At 47.3% G+C, this 19,941-nt stretch overlaps 1 protein-coding gene and 1 long non-coding RNA gene across 4 annotated transcripts in view; one reads left to right on the forward strand and one right to left on the reverse strand.

Annotated features, from left to right (window-relative positions):
• The window catches only part of LOC142803783 (uncharacterized), a 99,987-nt gene that overhangs the window by 51,869 nt on the left and 28,177 nt on the right, over positions 1–19,941 (reverse strand). The gene's annotated exons all lie outside the window — the stretch shown is intronic.
• On the forward strand, positions 1,685–11,261 carry LOC142803234 (uncharacterized). Its single transcript, XM_075888345.1, has 5 exons — positions 1,685–1,720; positions 2,330–2,371; positions 4,809–4,862; positions 8,286–8,420; positions 10,983–11,261. The coding sequence occupies exons 1-5, from the start codon at positions 1,706–1,708 to the stop codon at positions 11,169–11,171; spliced, it is 435 nt and encodes a 144-aa protein (XP_075744460.1). The 5' UTR covers positions 1,685–1,705; the 3' UTR covers positions 11,172–11,261.

The raw sequence follows: 19,941 nt of genomic DNA on the forward strand, positions 1-19,941 counted from the left end.
TTTGCTTGAAAACTGATAGGTCATATGCAAATTCTACACGAAAAGGGTGCTTTTTTCCTGGCTTCAGAGTGTGCTCACACGGCTTGCGCGTTTTTGTTAATGCAAAACTACTGCTTACAAACCACTTCATGCTAAATGGAATGCTTGTAACAATATTTGTTTGGTGCGCTCGTTGCGAATAGAGTAGCGCGAACAATCTGATAAACTTCAGTTTTGTTTTCTTCAGTTATGCAGAATCATATCCTCACGTACGCGTATGTTGTGCATGTTTATACGCATGGCAAGTAATTTAAATAATTTCCACTTCCGTCATTTCTCTCTGTGGCGACCTGTGCGAACGCAATGCTTCTGCGACAGAAAAAAAAAGAGAAACATGCCATATGCTTTTACTCGACGCAGGATACAAACAGCCTGTGGATTAAAATTTAGCCTTTCACTTCCCAACCAAACCTACACAGCACATTCAAAGTGACTGGGCAGTGCAAGGCTGAAAATGAATTTCGACCAATGCGTCTTACCAGGGACTCGAAGCAAATGTTTGTTAACAGTGGTCCAACTTTGAAACGAAAAAAATAATGATCGCCAAACTTAAACACAAGACTATGTTTTTCGATCAGCTCATTTCATAAGGACGTATGGTATGAATTTCTGGTAAAGTAGCAGAATACTACGCATTCCATTCCCACAAGACTGTTCCATGCAGGCGGTACGTGTGTAAACTTAGTAATTTAACAAAGGTCACAGAACATCAGTCACGCATAAGAGTGTGGAGTCGGATTGATGATGATTGATGATAGGTATCTGTGAAGTTCAACGTCCTAAAACCACCATATGATTACGAGAGACGCCGTATTGGAGGGCTCCAGAAATTTCGACCACCTGGGGTTCTTTAATGTGCACTCAAATCTGAGTGCACGAGCCTACGGCATTTTCGCCTCCATTGAAAAGGCAGCCACCGCAGCCGAGATTCGATCCCACGACCTGAGGGTCGGCAGCCGAGTACTTTAGTCAATAGACCACCAAGGCGAGGCATGGAGTGTGGTGTCGGGAGTTTCCAAATTAAACAAAGGAGATTGTCATATAAGGTGCTTCACATATTTTGAAATGCTTCTTACCGTTGTCTGTCGCAATCGCTGCCTTCAGCTTGTCTGCACTCTCGCGACTAATATGAGAAAGAACGCCGAATTTAAGTTCCATAAAGAATCACTTGTAAGCTACTGCTTGAAATGTGAACTAATGAATGGCGAGAGATACATTACCGCTTGAACATTTGGAGTTGAAACCAATTTCGTGCTTCCATTTGAGTCTAGCCGCTATGACCTTTCGAAGTTAGTTTCTGTGTTCCCTTTCATATCGGTCGTTACTGTAAATATCCTCTGCCAGAAGTTCCATTTACCGACATTTATCGAAGGCCACTTTGACAAATGGCCGAAATATTCATCACTCATTGACTGCTCGTGTTAAGCAGAACAACGCTGTTGCTTACATGCTGAGGAATATTGTAGAAGTACATAAGAGTAATCTTCAGTTAATTTTTTTATTTGAATTACCTTCAATGTAATGGTGCTGATTTGGTTCTTTCTCACCACCCAGTTCAAGTACCTTGATCAAGTAACAGTAACACTACATTACAATTTTGAATGCTGAGCTCCTAACCGTGCACCTTTCACATTTCCAGTGTATGAGGGCATGGTCACCCAAGAAGATGAAGTGGCAAGACGTAAGAAATTTCTTTCGTCATTTTAAAGGCTAATCTGAAGGTGTGTCGGAACAACACATGTCGCTCTGAAGCTAACATTTATGTGGGCATGTAGTCGTTCGTAATGCCGTTACGAAAATAAATTCAATAGGGAAAGCGCTGACCTTTGGGGCGTTTTCAGTTCAGGCATTGCAATATTTCAGCCTCCCAGGGCAACGTGCGTTGCTCACACACTTTCAACAACGCTTTGTAGCTGCAGCTTAATATTCGCACTTAACATACTTTATTGAACGTCCTTTGCATTATTGAACCACAATTGGCTCGAATTTTCTCTCACAAACTATCCTCCTAGCTAATGCCAGTACATAACGTAAACAGCGGTAATGACGAGCGGGCGGTGGCAGGCTCAGTGTATTTTTGACATTTGTTTCTAAACGTATTAGTGGAAAAAAATTATTGATTATGCTACCGAAAAATACTAAAAACCACATCATTTTGCTTTTCTTGTGGTTATGCTGATTACTGCTCATTCGATCGAAGTTTGTTTCTAGAGATTAAGGTCTGGAAAAAAATGTATGTATTTGCTTTTGAGACGAACATTCTAAAATACGGTGACCTTTGCCTTCGCAGTATCTAAAGAGTGATCCTCCTCGCGATGACGTACTTACTGCGGTAAGCTTGAAAGATTTCATTTCCTACTTCACCCTGAGTGTTAAGATCATTGCTAAAATACACACCGCCGACATTAATTCTATCAAGACCACACGTTCTGTAATAATCAGGGCCTAATGTTTTTTCCTTTAGCTTGACAAAATTTGTACACATCAATAAATGCCGACAATTGCCTTTTTATATCGATGAAATTTGATACAGAACAAACAAAAACCATACAAAACCGGTCGGCGGTATCAATAAAATAAATTATTACATCCGGAATTACCTCAATTTTAAAGCACGCGGCAATTATATCTTCTCTAGTGCTACTTTAAAACACACATGGGCAAAGTTCTGTAGTTTAATAACGTTCAAATGAAAGACACGCACCGTTATGTCATTGATCACACCGCATGGTATGAATTTCTCGAGGACATGTCAGTTTTGTTTTATTTCACCCACTATAGTGTAGACTTACCCTTTTGATATAATGTATTATCGCTGTTGTGGCGATGCCATCGTTCTGTTCAAGTGATGTTTTCAAAAGAAGCACTCGAAGCTCTGAAGACTGACCAAGGTTTTATAGTGTCTTCAGGCATACGGTATGCATGTCTCCATGTCATGAACGTATTGAAATGTGTATTCAAAAGCTTATGCAACCTTCACGTGTCGCGGTAAAGCGCGTTTCATCCACTGTAGCTCCTCCCTTCGCGTCAATAAGTTCTTTTTTTTTTATTAAATGACTGGTGAGATAAAAAACTATGAAGCAGTTAGGAGGTCACGACGAAAAAATTCCGCCAACTCTGCATGGCGAATACTGATGAAACAGCAAAGGGAGTGCAGTGGGGTTGAATGAACGGGAATGAAGTGAATTGAATAAGTGGAATTAAGCGTGTGATCGAAGTCACAAGACTGGTGAGGGCAGTTGTGGGCGTCGGGGTGGGTAACGCGAGTAGTTCATTGGGGAAGTGGTGAGAGGAGAGGCACATATCCCTGGTTGAATTTACGCACTTTCATTGAGCAGACCTCATTTGCTATCTACAAAAGTAGTGAGAAAAAAGACACCGGGCATTGAAGTCCCGACCAAGGACACCGCCACTATTGAAGGGACACTAAAAACAAACAATGACTGACAACACTAATGCCATGTTTTTCTATCATAACATCATTAATAATGGAGAAAATCAAGGTTAGAATTTACTTTTTGAAATTGTCGCTAAAATTTTCAAGCGTGGCGTCAAAATTTTAACATTCATTTTTAGTATTTTCGCGACATCGGCTCGATGAAACATTTCTTGAAACTTTATATGCTATAGGCCTGTGGCAGCCCCGGATGATAACGTACAGTTGCGGCCTCATCTGTGTATAGCGCATGAGCAGCCGGCCTTGCTCTGTGGCGCGACACCTTGCGGCAGTTGCGCGTTGTGGCGTCGTGTGCACAGGAGCATGCGCAGCCTTACAAACATGCGGGCCTGCTCTGCACGGGCGACAACGTTGGAAAGTGGGCTAGTTTAACCGAAGACCCGAGCTCACTCAGGGCGCTCTCGTCATATCTAATTTATAGCACGAAGCGTGTTTCGACTGATAACATACGCCAGCATAAACGACACACTCCTTATGGCCAGTTTCACTTTGTGACCGTCTAGTATTTTTTTTCACGTGGCTGCTGCATTATAATATCTTCATATAATCGCATGCCTCTAAACAGCCACAACTGAGCGTACATCGTTGATGCAGGCGTGTTTTGTCAGTCGAAACGCGCATCGTCTTAAAGTGACCTGAGGGGGCGCGGATCTTCGGCTAAACAAGCACACCTTCTGCTGTTTTCACCCTTACAGAGCATGCCTGCATGTCTGTAAGGCCGCGCATGCTCCTGTGCACGCGACGTCACAAAGAGCAACGGCCGCAAGGTGTCGCACTGCAGAGCAAGGCTGGCCGCTCGCGCGCTATACAAAGGCGTGACCATGGCTGTATTTCATTGTTTATCGATTATAAGCTACGTAGGAGCCGGTACACGCTTTCAAAATGTACGATGTCATGGTTCTGGTGCATGAATCTCAAGGAGGCGGCTCCGTCCGCATTTTATTTTTCGCGGGTTTTCTGACTTTAACGAGCGTCGTGTCGCGGCAAGAGTGGTGTTTGTTTTTTGTATTGTGAGAGTGTACTCAACTAATACGCGAAAAATCCTTTCTTAGCGTCCCTTTGAAAAACAGAAGGATTGAAGATGATCTCGCAGAACAACGTTTACCAACGTGTTTTCCCGCTGCTCTGCATTTAGGAGCTGCATTTCGCTCGCAAAGGACAAGGTGGAACGAGACAGGCATACGACAAAACTTTTAATGCTGCAAACTTTACATTGTGTGTGTACACAACACAGTACAGAAACGCGCTATGTAAATGTGCCAGCAAGACCCAACTATAACCTGACTGAAGCCTCGCTATTTTTCTCATGCAGATCATTTCCATATTGCTATCTCTCGTTTCTACTACTATCGTCACTATTGTTAAGGTGAGTGTCCAAAGAGGTCAATACATATTCTAATATAAAACATGTTATGCTTTGTCATTTCACTGAGACTAACTGAGTGTAAATACAAGAATACTACCCTGCCAACCAAAGCCAATCACAACAAAATAAATATCCTGTAATAATAATAATAGCTTCATTATTAATAATTTGTGGAGTTTTACATGCTGAAACCACTAGAGTATAAAGTTGGGCATGTTAGTAAGACATAGTTGATGGACGTAGCGCGTTTAGAAACATAGGACAAGGGAAGGGTCCCTGTCCCTTCCCTTGTCCTATGTTTCTAAACGCGCTACGTCGATCAGCTGAAACCACCTTGTCGATATGAGGCTTGTGGTTGAGGAGGACTCCATACGTTTCGATCACCTGGTGTCCTTTAACGTGCACCCACATCGCCCGGTACATGGACAGCAATCAAATTGACACCATCCGAGATGCGACCTCCACGGCCGGAAGTGAACCCGCTATTTTCGGGTCAGCAGGCAAGCCCTGTAATCCCTGTAACACTGTGGTGGCGACTTAAGCTTATAAAGTCGCAAAGAATATATTCTTACATGCCTTTACCTCTGTTAAACTTGAGATCAGTCGCCTGACAAAGATATTCATTGATCAGCCACCTGATTTCAAGTCGGACACCCCTGGCATAGCTTTCATGAAGACATACTGTCGTACTCAAAGTAATCGCCACTTGGTCTGCCTAGAAGTTTGCGACTCCCATCATAGCCAATCGGGATCATGGTGTGAAGGTGTGAGCCACAAGTTCCACTGAATACCTTGAGCATCCGCTTTCAGCTCCTGCTCCAGCCACTTCATATCGCTACACACAACACCTGCAGAAGCATGTGCCTCTTTTTCTGGGGCTATTTTCCGAAGGCAAAATCTGTTAGCTTTGAGGCCGTGAGCGCATAAGGCGCCTTCGTGTGTTTTATTCTCATTCTGAAAGACGGGGCGTGGAAACACGGGCACACGAAAACATTGGGGCTCCACAGACGCCGAATCCAAAGGCGCACAGCGGCGGTAAAGAAGGAAGGCACAAAAACGTACCTGCGCATGCTCATACAACTAACAAACCTACCAATCCGGCCCGTTTGCGGGTCTACGTGACAGGTGACAGTGTGCCAGATAACTTCCTTGTTTCCGTGTTCGCTCACTCGGTCTTTTAGAACAAATACTCGGAATACTCACATACTATCACAGCCCTCTGTTATTCGTTATAAGTAGTATTATTAAAAATAATTCTTGGGATTTAATGTCCCAAAACTACCTTATCAATAAGAACGATGCCATAGGGGAAGGCTCCGGAAATTTCGACCACCTAGAATTATTTGACGCGCACTTAAACCTAAACACAAAGGCCTCAAGCATCTACCGCGGCCGGCATCCGATTCCGCGACCTGCGGGTCAGCAGCCGGGTGCCTTAGCCACTATATAGACCCCACCGCAGGGGGTCTCTTTGATTCATTCTTTTCTGGAACGTGTTCGCTGATTCCGCAGCGAAATGTTCTTTGCTATCACGTGCAAGCGTGGCATGGGCAGTCAAGCACGTTTTATAATGCACGCAAGCCCCAGTGAGCATGCTACTATAAATTATGAATCAAATTTAAACAGGCACTGTGCTGTACCCATCATCAAACTTTTTCCTGCTGCGCCATTGTTTTCCAAGTCGTTTATTTTGCTGATAGAAAGTCGTCCTGGAAATTCCCTCGCAAGCGTTGAATTCTTCAGCGAACACTTCACCTATTCCCCAAAGTCAGAATGTGATTATGTTTTCACTTAGACGGTCGTTTATATCGCAGTGCCGTACAAAATCGACCAACCAATTGAATGCTGGTAGGGCCGCGGCTGTGTTCGCCGAAACTTTAATAAAAAAAAATGAAACCGTTCGTTCGTGCAGCAGAATGGCCCACCGTGGAGGAGATCGCGCATTCAAATGTGGCGCCCTTGAATGCTCGAATCATGTTTTAAATGAATACCCATACGCCTTATGGTGTCAATATGTGTCTTCGCGTGTCTGCGTTTCGTCACACGCTACATGAAAGTCTTCTAAGTGACTTGGAAACCAACGGACTCATAATGCATAGCTACTGGAAGATTTTGTTCTCTCACTCTGTATGTGTGTCTGTGTGAGTGTGTTTGTATCGTGAGTGCGTGCGTGTGGGTGGGTGGGTGTGTTGTGTGGGGGGGGGGGGCGCACATTTTTTGTGTACACAATACCCTTAATTCAGTGACTGTTCATGCTGGCTTCTGACGATCAACCACCTATATACTCTTGTTTCGACTGTTAGCGCAGCGCGCGTTTAATAAACTAGCCGAGCGAACACTCACCAGTGCGCCTTGCGCAAACTTCGGACAGTTCCAACCAGCCGCCATATGCGATGCATGCTGCGTTCAGCGCCGTTGAAACAGCTCAATCGCTTCGCTCTCGAATGTGTCGTTCCTAACCATGCCAAATAGCGTGAACTATCATAACTGCGACGACTGTTTTTAGCACGTGCACACAGCTGCCTACCAGACAACTGAACGACTGAACTTTTTCAAAGCCACAAGCACAGGTCACGTGGGTACATGACGCTAAACACTATTTCTTTCATGAGAGATGATGTCTAATAGTTACGTATGTAATTAAAAAGGCTAACTTATTATGATCGCCTATGTGATAAGACAACTGTTGCAAGCGTGAGCGTAAATTTTTTTGTTGAAATCACTAATACAGCTCCTTTTGTGGGAAGGTGACTGCTCACTACGTCAGTGTTAAACGGAGTCGAGATACCGTACTCGTTTTTTTAAAAAATACTAGTCTCGACTTTTGCACTGTCCACGGCAATTGCAGAACAACGGAAGTTGCTGGTGGATGAGAATGAATGTGGGAACGGAAGTGCTGATCGGCGTTAAACGCTTCCGTATACCAGCATAACTGTTACAGTGTTTGGAATCACCTTCGTCACGCGCTGCGATATGAATTCAACTGGCCGATATGCGTTCGCGTGGAACTGATCATTCACACCGAGTAGTTTGTTCAGCGAACAAAGTTGGCTGATACTTGTTTCGGCAAGTTTCTGCCACGAAACGCACGTGATCAGTACAGGTTGCGGCATAGCAGCCGTTCGCTGTCGTCTTGCTGCTGAAAGTTATAATCCAAAATCAAAACGGAAGCCAACTGATGGAAACACGGAGTGTGATAATCATAAAGATACGTCCTCCTATCGAAACGTCGGCCAGCCTGTCTGAGGCACTTCCACGTTTCACCGTTATTATCTCAATGCTGAAAGTTGTACAGTTCTTACAGGACGCCTTTCGCGACTAGATTGCGCAGGAACATGGCGGTGTTGTGCGCGCCCAGCAGCCTTTCTTATGTCTTTCTTTTTTTATTTCTATTTCTTTCATTGCTTCTGCTTCCTGGCGCAGGGAATCGTGTTGTATAACATACACGATTTCTACGAGGGGGTGAGGCAGCAAGGAACGATGGCCACCCAGGGCCTTCTGGACACCGATGACTTGCAGAAACAGCAACAGCAACCAAACGTGGTCCAAGTTGTTCAGGTAAAGAACGGTAATGTCTTCAATGCGCGGTTATGTTTTGTGAATGCTATGCAGGGATTAAAAGAACAATGAAGAAGAAGAACGTGCTGGCAGTTCTTTCATTCGTTAGTTTATTATTTACGAAGTATTTTTTCTAGGCCAGAAAGCACAAGGAGCAGGGAAACAATAATTACACATGCAGTTACAATTTAGAACAATGAAAAAAAACTGACATGACATCTTGTATAGCGAGTTTGAAATCTTGTGCGTAAATTACGCTGGCGAGGGAGATGGGAAGGTGCTTCTTCCAGCTGGCATTTGTCCTAGGAACAAAAGAGTCATCGCAAAATCTGGTGTGACAACATGGTAGGTTAAAGCTATTCTCGATCCTTGGCGATATGAAACGAAGTAAACAAGTCATCCTTCTAATAGGTGTTGTAATGATAGATTTTGTAAAAAAGGTCACCGATCACCTATTCCGATTCGCAAGTTACCAATTTCATCGTGGGCACACGTGAAACCCTCAGCTCCGCCTGTGTGTATTCTGCTTGTCGCTTTGCGTGGCGCATGGAATTCGCCTTCTTTGCTCTACTGTGCCTTCTAAAAGAAATTTTTTTTTAGTCATGCACACAATAGTTATCGCCTTGACACGGCCGTCCGGATTGGCTCCTAACCATTCATTCGGCAACGAGCCATCGTCTCTTTGTCGTAGTATTCGCTGGACACATATCTGGTGGCTGATCAATTATCGTGTTATATATCATCATCATCAGCAGCGGCACTAGTACCATTATTATCGGCATCCATATCAATAGAGACGAAATGAAAGCAGACTGCGCACCTATTTGCCTACGCATGTTAAATACACGGGGAACTGATTCATATTTGCTGATGATATTTTCTGTATAGCGTTCTTTCTTTTATTCTGCTTAGAAAAGTGAATCAGTAATGAGAAGTATGTAAATATTTAGGTCACGACCACTTGGTATTGCGAGGCCATGTTGACGCTTTAGATGTAAGCCTTCTGTAAAATGTATGTTTTAATTGAATGCTGATAATAAACTCATACGCCTCGTCCAGGCCAAATAAAAGCATGGACGCGGAGATGAACCAATTAATCTCAGAAGCTCTATTTCGTACAATGGCTTCACTAATGCTACATTTGTACCAGTGACGATTGAGTTTACCCGTATAGATTCTTGTGGTCGAAACACCGCAAGTGTTTTCTAACTAAGCGTCTGCGATAAAAGAAAGCACCAATATACTTGTTCTAGAACTCTACTGATGGCATTACATCTTTCCTGCATGCCGCATGAAGGGGTGTAAATTTAAGGACTCTTTTTTCTTCGTTAGATACAATAATTCTTAGCACTGAAAATGATTTCTAGGAAAGTGTAGAGATATTATTATAAGCACTTGTAATGTAACTGCGAATAAAGAAAAGTAGATGAAAAGATAACTTGCCGTGGGCAGCGACCAAACCTGTGGCGTTCGAAGAACGCGTCCAACACTCTACCAACTGAGCTACTACAGCGTCTATCCCCCCCCCCCTCTTTCGCTTTGTAGGGTATATATTGTACATAGAAACGCGGGAGAGTCAATCAGCGCTGCCTGTTGCCATTACCTTTTAATCCACTGTTCTTTCTTCCCAAATGCATTACAATAACTTCTAGTGATATCCCTTATACTTTCTTTGACATAATTGTCTGTTATATCCGGAAAATTACCGTGGTGCATTTCTGTTTGATTTCTCACAACTAATACAACAAAATGGGCGCAGCCATCATTCGATAGACACTCGGGTGCGTTCACTAGGTTATCTTGAGGAACCGACAGCATCGCATTCGCAATATTTTGTATAGTAGTTCTACGATAGTGTATTGATCCAACTTTTTGCTATTGGTGTGGGTTCAGATGTTACGAACCAGGTTCTTATTATAATAAAGTCGGTTGTCAACGCGTTCTCCTTGAGTACATGGCAAGCGCTTGGATATAAGTGGAAGAATGGCGAACTAAAAGATAATCACGTAATTCCTCATTTGCTGAACACTTAAAGACGTATTCAAACATTTAGATACTGCTAGGTCGAAGAAAATTGTTTTCCAGTAACGCGTCGTCGAACTCGGCTGAATTAGAAAGCGCACATTATTAGCATGATCTTGCACAAGCCGGAAATTCAAGGCGGAGTTCAAGGCTTGCTGCCGATACAGCGGCAAATATTAGCCTTTATTTCTATTTTCTGGCCCAGGAACTTTTGACTCTGACAGTACATATTGTTTCTGCTGTTTTCGGTTCGTGCCATTGCAGTGTAATTCAACGCGCAGAAGAGAGGTGTGCATTGCTTTTAGGGACCATATTTGTTGCGATAGGATGTATTTACCTCGACATATAATGCAGAGGAGCCAAGTATGTCTGAACTGGATAATGAATACTGTTCGCGCGCTTTATGGTGGACAAGAAAATGCGGTGGTAGGCTCAACGGTTTCATTTGAAAGGCTACGCGTCTCGCCAAAAACGCCAGAAAGATGTGGCTGTAGTGTACAGCGCAATCTAATCCGAACTTGTCCCGTTGCGTACTCGCAGGTGATGCCGGGTGCCTATCCAGGTGGTGGCGTGCTGGTGATGGGGGCCCCAATCGCGCCTGGCGCACCTCAGGTCATGACTGCGCAGGGTGTCCAGATCGACGGCCAAACTTTTGTCCCGTACCCCCCGGCCGGTTCAGCCGCATACCCAGGCGGCATGCTCTTTGTACCACACCCGCCGCCTCGCTAAACGAGGACGCCCGGGAGACACTCGCGCTACAAACTGCGGGAACGCGCTATACATTACTTCTGTACTCGTCCATAAACCAGCTCCCAGATTTCTTTTTTTGCGTTTATTGAAGCGGAAGCCTTAAATGCCTAGTCATAGGAGAAGATTTATCGCTGTTGACCTCGGCCATGACGACCTCACCACTCGTCAATATTTGCAATCTGATTGATACGGAACATAAAAAGTGGTCGTATGATTGCGCCATCACATGACGTCATCGCTTGGTGAAAGGTGCACTTGTCTCTGAAGCAGCGCACCACACACAAGTGGAGGAAAGCTACATAGAAGGAGGGGAGGGGGCAACTATAATATTGACTGAGAAAAAAGTTAAGTGTGCCTTTAGATTATAAGCGCTTGCTGTTTCACTTATTTACAAGTGAAACAGCACAAACCTAACTAAAGAAAAAAGTACACAGAAAATATATGGCTGCCAAATGGTGTCCATGCTGTGGGAATCAACACGCTATGAACAGCGAAAAAGAAAACTGCGATTCCTTCAAATAGATTGGATTGAATAGAGAACGGCACCAGATGGTCAAATTTTCCGTATGCCTTCACTGCGGCCTTCCTCGCAGTGATATCATGGTTTCGAGTCGTGGAACTCAAAATATTATTACTATTGTGGGCATTTAGTATACGCATCCTCTTAACCGGTACATTATCATCATTATCATGTGTGGCTCATGCATCTTCATTGTTGTCGCGTAGCATCATCATCTTGGCTCATTCATCGTAGCTGTCGGCTGCCAGTTCCTCAGGCCTAATAAAGGTCTTCCAAACCAAGACTTCATACGTGGTGGAGCGTGCTGTTAGATCCCCCACCATCCTTTCGACCACTCTACCCCCTGGAGCTACGTTCAGGTCGCCGCTTGGGCCAGGTGTCCGGAAATATGTCGCACCCAGATGAGGCCGGTGCTGCAGCCGTTCCCACTCCATCACCGCGTGCCGCGCCTTCTCACGTCATCAACAGCCTCCAGCGTGAGCCCCATCCCTTCGCTGGTATGCGCGGGGAAAATGTGGAGGAATGTCTGGATGATTTCAAACGTGTCGGCGCTGCTAACCGGTGGGATAACACCTAAAAACTCGCTCATGTGTCATTCTACCTCACGGGTGTCGCGAAGACGTGGTTCCAACCAACCACTTCATCGACATCCCTGACTGATCAGCCTTCAAAGATCAGCTTCGCCATGTCTTTGGCACTCCGGCTGTTCGTTCGGCTCTCGCAAAGAAAGCTCTCGCGACTCGGAAACAGCACATCGGGGAGTCGTATACATCCTACATCGAGGATGTTCTTTCACTAAGCCGCCGGTTTGACACACCAATGACAGAATCAAACAAGGTGCACCAGCTTCTTAAGGGGATTGGACCCGTCGCATTCAATGCCCTTGCAATCCAGAATCCGGCTACCGTTGCTGACGTTGCGACAACCTGTCAGCGCCTCGAAGAACTTGAGTCTATGCGCCTACAACCAGACAGTGACGCGGCCCGTATTACAACTGATCCAAACCTGCGAGACACAATAAGGGCGCTTATACGTGAAGAATTAGAATCAATGGGATTCACACTACCTTCAATGTGTCCCATTCGGTCTTCTTCAACGTCATTGCGGGATGTCATCAGAGAAGAGCTCACGTCCATGACCCACATGGCCAACCAGCAGCCCATTGTCTCTCGTACTCTACCATCGTTCCCGCACACCGCCGCCGCACCACCAGGCACCGTCAGCTCGACGTCCCCGCCACGAACGTACGCGTCGGTTGCTGCCGCACCTCCCACAAGCTTTCCCACGAGCTTTTCATCACCACCGCCTGAGCCGTCACCTGTCCCTCTGACTGCTCTCTCTCCCGGTGCAGTTAGCGCAAGCTACTACCCTCCTCATCGATCGACTCGGCCTACTTGCTATTATTGCGGCTATCGTGGTCACATTGCACGCTTTTGCCGCAAGCGCCAGCAAGACGAGCGCCGAGGGTATGACATACGCGAACGCGACTATACCGCAGGAGCCTTGTACCAGGGCCGCCGTTATTCGTCATCACCGCGTCGGTCTCCATCTCCACCAGCATCGGGTGAACTGCGCAGTAGTCACCGATCAACCTGACGCCGTTCACCGTCGCCATACCGTCGCTCTTCTTCTCCTCTTCAGCCTGCTTGCCTTACTTCTGATCGGCGTTCGGAAAGCTAAGCGACGCAGTTTTTGGAGGACAAACTGCATTCCAACACAGGACTCGTATTCCTCCATCGCGCCCCTACAATATGATTGCGGTCACAGTTGAGGGAGTGGACGTTGATGCTTTGGTAGACACTGGGGCTGCGTTTTCTGTTATTCGTGCTAATTTGTGTGCCCGTCTTCGAAAAGTCACGACGCCTTATGATGGACCGACACTGGTTACAGCCCAGGGAGCAATGATTCGCCCTTCCACTCTCTGTACTGCCCGTGTACTAATCGACGAAATTCTTCATCATATAGAATTTGCTGTGCTATCCCCGTGCTCCCATGAACTCATCTTAGGCTGGGACTTTCTTTCCTCTGCTTCTGCGGCTAGCTGCTGTGCACAACGTGTCGTCCATCTTACTGACACGGACCACTCGCTCAACGACAAAACCTACAGGCCACTTCGACTCATCGCTGCAGTAGACATCGAGTTACCACCAAACCAACATCAATTAGTTACAGTTTTGTCCAACGACGTCGACTCTGGTGACATTTTGGTCACTCTGTCACCGCGTTGCCTTAATAAAGGCATAGCTCTTGCATCAGGTGTGGCTCGCTTCAACAATGGATCAACTGTCCTCACTGCTACCAACATAAGATAAAACTTAAGATAAACATAAGATAAAACATAAGATACCAACACAAGATAAAATTTTACTGCCACGGGGCACTACTGTCGCCTGCGTTGCTGATCTGCAGCCTGTGTGCGTTGTGCCTCTTACCCCTGGCTCCTCCAAAGTCCATCCTGGAGATCATGCTGTTTCCTCGGCCTTTACAGCAGCCATCAACAAAGACTTGAATGACTCACAGAAGCAGCAGCTGCTTGATTTGTTGGAAAAGCATGCAAACTCCTTTGACGTTCATTCATCCACCCTGGGCCAGACAACCGCTACAGCACATCGTATTCAGACCGACGGAACATCCATTGTGCACCGCCGTCCGTACCGAGTCTCTCTAGCCGAACGAAAAATCATTGAAGAAAACGTAGACGATATGCTCCAACGGGAAATAATACGACCCTCAACCAGTCCTTGGTCGTCGCCTATCGTTCTGGTACGTAAAAAAACGGTTCCGTACGATTTTGTGTCGATTACCGAGCACTCAATAAGATCACTAGGAAGGACGTATAACCTATGCCCCGCATCGACGACGCCCTAGATTCCTTACAGGGTGCTCAATACTTTTCGAGCCTCGACTTGCGTTCCGGCTATTGGCAAATCCCCATGCACGAAGATGATAAAGAAAAAAAATTACGGCATATTCACGGGGTGAATGATGATAAATGGGCGAAGCTCCGGAGGGATTCATCGGTAAACTGTGAATCTTCCGTGTAATTCGCCCAGTCGATCATCATGTAAAGACGTGAGAAACGCTGTGTGTGTATATACACAAATCAACTTTTATTTGTTCTTAGACGATGGATGGCTTGCGATGTCCCTTGCCTCGCGCGCTCGCACATCGGGATTCTGTCTGCGAGCGCGCGCTGCTGCCGCCTTGCGCTCTCTCCGCTGTGCAGCCTTATCCATCCGGCGACTCCGAGCGCGCGCCAACAGCGAACGGATTTTATTACAACGCTCCCCCTAGCGTACGTCGCCGCACTAAATCGAACGATTGCCTTCAACCAATGACACGCGCCATATGTGACATCATTCCTATTTTATAAGATCTCGCGTCTTTCATCAACTACAAGTACCGCTTTCTAGTTTATAACATCTTGCATCTTTTCATCATCAGCTACAAGTACCACCATCTAGTAAACACTACAAGAACTAAACGAGAGGTGGCTACATACAGGAGACGGTACCGCCATCTAGTGAACACTGCAAGAACTAAACTAGAGGTGGCTACATACAGGGGACGGTACCCCCATCTAGTGAACACTGCAAGAACTAAACTAGAGGTGGCTACATACAGGCTACAGGGGACGCACAGCCCACGCCCTAAGGAGCTTCGCCCCTAAAACTGCGTTTGCAACCCCGGACGGCCTATACGAATTCAATGTTATGCCGTGCGGTCTATGCAATGCGCCCGCAACTTTTGAGCGCATGATTGACACCGTGCTGCGTGGCCTGAAACGGAAGACTTGCCTATGTTACCTCGATGACATTGTTGTCTTTTCATCGACGTTTCCTCAACATCTGCAACGCTTGGACGAGGTCCTGACTTGTCTTGCGGGTGCTGGTCTTCAAATTAACACTAAAAAGTGCCATTTCGCCAGCAGATCTATCAAGGTACTTGGTCATGTGAGCAAGGACGGAATTCGTCCAGACCCTGATAAAACTGCTGCAGTGCATCGCTTCCCTCGCCCTGACAAACAGAAAGATTTGCGAAGTTTCCTTGGTCTCGCCTCTTACTTTCGGCGATTCATACAAAACTTTGCCTCCATAGCCGCACCACTTCATAAGCTACTTGCTTCCGGTATGGCCTTTCAGTGGTCTCAGGAATGTGAATCGGCTTTTGACAGGTTGAAGAGTGCCCTCACGACCGACCCTGTACTTGCTCATTTTCACGATGATGCACCGACCTTCCTGCACACAGACGCTAGCGGCCGCGGTTTAGTAGTCGTGCTCCTGCAACGCGACGACTCTTCGCGGGAGTGAGTCGTTGCATACGCCAGCCGCGTCCTCTTCGCAGCCGAGAGGAACTACACGATCACAGAGCAGGAGTGCCTCGCCATCGTTTGGTCAGTACAGAAATTTCGTCCATATCTACATGGCCGCCATTTCACTATTGTGACCGACCACCACGCTTTATGTTGGCTTTCGACACTCAAGAACTTGTCGGGACGCCTCGGACGCTGGATTCTACGCCTCCAAGAATATGATTTTGAGATCGTGTACAAGTGCGGCTGGAAGCATAGTGACGCCAATGTTCTTTCTCGCTGCCCACTACCAGCGACTTCACTCGGGGTTTCCGCCATCAATTTGCAGCACACGCCCTCGGAGTCCACGTCTACGGCGGTTTCCTCTCTCGCCTCTATGAACCAGCTGCCTTCGGATGACCCCACAATTTTCCTTATCGACAGTTGGCTGACCCATACTGTCGACGTATTATAGGCTACCTCACTGGCAGTTCCCGTCCACCTAATGCAAAGCTACGTCGCACTCTCGCAATTTAAGCTGGACAACTGGGTGCTGTACCGCAAAATTTACCATCCTGATGGTCAGCGCTGGGTTCCCGTTCTACCCCGATCGCTTCGGTCCGAAGTCCTCAGGGCGCTTTATGACCATCCGACTGCTGATCACCTTGGTTACCATAAAACCTACGATTGCCTTCGAAGTCGGTTTTATTGGCCAGGCATTACCACTAGTGTAGCTAGGTACGTCGGGTCCTGCACTACCTGCCAATGTAGAAAACTACCAACATCTGCTCCCGCCGGTACACTACAGCCTCTTCCGTGCCCAGCCACACCATTCGAAGTTGTAGTGGTGGTGAAAAACATTTATTTACAAAAGAGAGGTGTAGGACCTCTGTAGAGGCCCCTACAGACTAGGTGGAGTCTCTATTCCGGGACCCCATTGGTTAAAGCCGCCGTCTTGGCTCTCTGGACCAAGGCCTGCTGGGCCTGAAGGTCTGAGCAGCCGAGCAGGGCCGCCTCCCAGTCCTCTCGCCTAGGGTTTGGGTTAGGAGTAATGGCTGCGTTAGCTTGGCAGGCCCACACCATGTGGTAGGTGTCTGCCACCTCCCCACAGTGCTGGCACTGTCCTGTGACCGTAGGGTCGAAATGTTTGACTATGGCAGGACATAGCAATGTATTCGTCTGGAGGCGAAGCAAAATGCGCTCCTCTGCTTTCTTCAACCCCCGTGCGGGGGGAGGGTAGCGGCGATGACTTTCCCGATAATAATAAAGAATTTCCTTATATCGGAGGAGAGGGTAACCCTCCTCATCGGTCTCCATCGGCATTGACGAAGGTAGCCCGGAAATGAGCGCTCGGGCAGCCGCATCTGCAGCCTCATTTCCCCGCAATCCCTGATGGCCCGGTGTCCATATAATGCGTTTCGGATGAGGGTCCGTGTCTCTTATGCAGTTGCGCAGTATTGTCTCGGCTAACGGTGATATGTACCCGGCTGTATAATTACGACACGCTCGGCGCGAATCCGTGATAATATACCGGGAATTACTGTGAGAGGCCGCAAGGGCAATGGCGACCTCCTCAGCCTGTGTTACAGAATACGCCCTAAAGGTTAGCCCATCCACCTGTGTGCCCTCGTGAATAGCAGCCGCCGTGTACCACCCCTTGGAGGTGGGGCCAGCAACGTCCACGTAGTACACACCTGGCTTCTGTCCAAATTGTCGTTCCAGCGCCCGAGCGCGTGCGTCACGTCGCGCTGTGTGTTCATCTCTGTCCATTTTAGTGGGTAGAGGTCGGACCAGAAGGGCTGTGCGCCACAGTTCTGGCACTTTGACCCGTTCCTGTTGTTCGAAATCATGTCTTATGTGCAGACGTGCAAGCAGGCGTTGGCCAGAGTTGGTTTGGGCTAGCCGTGTGTACTGGTTTAAAAGATGGGCTTCCTTCAGCTCTTGGTATGAATTAATCACACCCAATGCCTTGAGACGGCTGTTGGATGTAGAGATCGGAAGATCAAGAGCCCGCTTTATTGTCTTTTTAATGATTGCCTCGATTCGTTCTTCCTCATGTTTGCGGAGGGAGAGGTAAGGGACGGAGTACATGACCCTGCTGGTGACAAAAGCGTGCGCTAGCCGCAACGCATCTGTGCACCGAAGTCCCCCCCTCTTGTTGGAGACCCTGCGGATCATGCGACCCACCTGGTCTCCTATCTTCCTTAATTTCGTCAATGTTGTGTCAATCCGGAGCTGCTGGTGAATGTATAGGCCCAGGACCCTGATCTCCTCCGCTCGTCTGATTGGGCCCGCAGGAAGAGTGATGGAGATATCTGTGTTGTCTTTAGGCATGCCTCTAATGTGAAGGAATTCGGATTTGTTGGGTGCGCATTCGAGTCCGCAACGCGCCGCGTAGGTGTGTACAATTTCGGCAGCCTGTTGCAGACTGGTCTCAATGGCACCTAAGTTCCCTTGAGTTGCCCATACCGTAATGTCATCGGCATAGAGGGCATGATGAATGCCCTCTATGGCCGCCAGCTGACGTGGCAGGTGCATCATTGCGACGTTAAATAGAATGGGGGAGAGAACAGCCCCTTGCGGTGTCCCTCTGGTACCCATTTGATACGGCCCGAATTCGGAGTCTTCAATGCGGAGCAGGGCGGCTCTGTCCGATAAAAAGTCCTTGACGTAATTAAATGTGTTCTGACCACAGTTAGTGAGGCTTAGGTGTTCGAGTATGACGCTGTGTTTAACATTGTCAAAGGCCCCCTTCAGATCTAAGGCGAGGATGACCCTGTCGTTATGTTTCATCGCCACCGGTTGGATGACCTCTCGGTGTAGTTGCAGGAGTACATCCTGTGCCGATTTGTGAGGACGGAATCCGAACATGGTATGGGCGAAAGCCCCTTTCTGTTCAAGATATTCCGAAAGTCTGTCCCGCACCATCGTCTCCATCAACTTGCCAACGCAAGACGTTAGAGAGATGGGGCGAAGGTTGTCTATGTTTACTGGCTTCCCCGGTTTGGGAATGAATGTGACCAGTGATGTCTTCCACTCTGAAGGGACCGATATCCGACCACTCCAGATGGCGTTGATGTATTCCAAGAGGTGTGCCAGCGCAGGATCGGCCAAATTTGCCAGCGTCTTGACCGTGATTTTATCCTTACCAGGGGCTGTTCCTCTACGCATTTTAGCCATTGCCGCCTTCATATCATGTAGAAGAAAAGGGGCATCTAGGGTCTCGTTTTCTTTTCCCGAATATATATACTCCGAACCTCTCGGATCGTGCACCTGGCAGAGATACCTGTCGCGAAGAGTTTCCGCGAGTTGCGTTGAAGTACCCTGAAATCCGTGAAGGGCTCTTCGCAGGTGTCGTTGTGTTTCTCCTCGCGTTTGCGTGGGGTCAATGAGGCTGCGAAACAGCCCCCATGTGCTTTTGCTTGACATCTGATGAGCGATATCATTACATTTGTCTGTCCAGTTTGCATCTGCTAAGTGCGTAGCGTATTCAGCTGCCTGTGTAGTTAGCTCCTGAATACGTTTTCGAAGGGGTCTATTATGCTTCTGACGTTTCCAGCGTCGCGTGAGGCTCCGACGGGCCTCCCACAAATGCAGAAGGTGGTTGTCAACGGCTGGGTGTTCATCCGATGTTCGCACTACGGTTTCGTATTTCTTCTGAGTAAGCATGATGTGTGCAGCCCAGTCTGCGTAATTGCCGGAACGGAGGATAGGCGGTATAGTTTCCGTGCGCATTTTGTCCCAGTTAACTAGTCGCGCTTGTGTGTCCTTCCGTTTGAAAGGATGTGTGGAGAGTGTGACGTTTAGGAGGCAGTGGTCACTGCCCAGGGTCTCCTCTAGGTTAGTCCATGTAACGTGTCGTGTGTTCTTAACCAAAGTGAGGTCAGGACAGGTGTCCCTGGTCACCGAGTTGCCAAGGCGCGTGGGGGTGGCCGGGT

Source organism: Rhipicephalus microplus, chromosome 3, assembly GCF_043290135.1.
Source record: "Rhipicephalus microplus isolate Deutch F79 chromosome 3, USDA_Rmic, whole genome shotgun sequence".
In the NCBI taxonomy this organism is placed as follows: domain Eukaryota; kingdom Metazoa; phylum Arthropoda; class Arachnida; order Ixodida; family Ixodidae; genus Rhipicephalus; species Rhipicephalus microplus.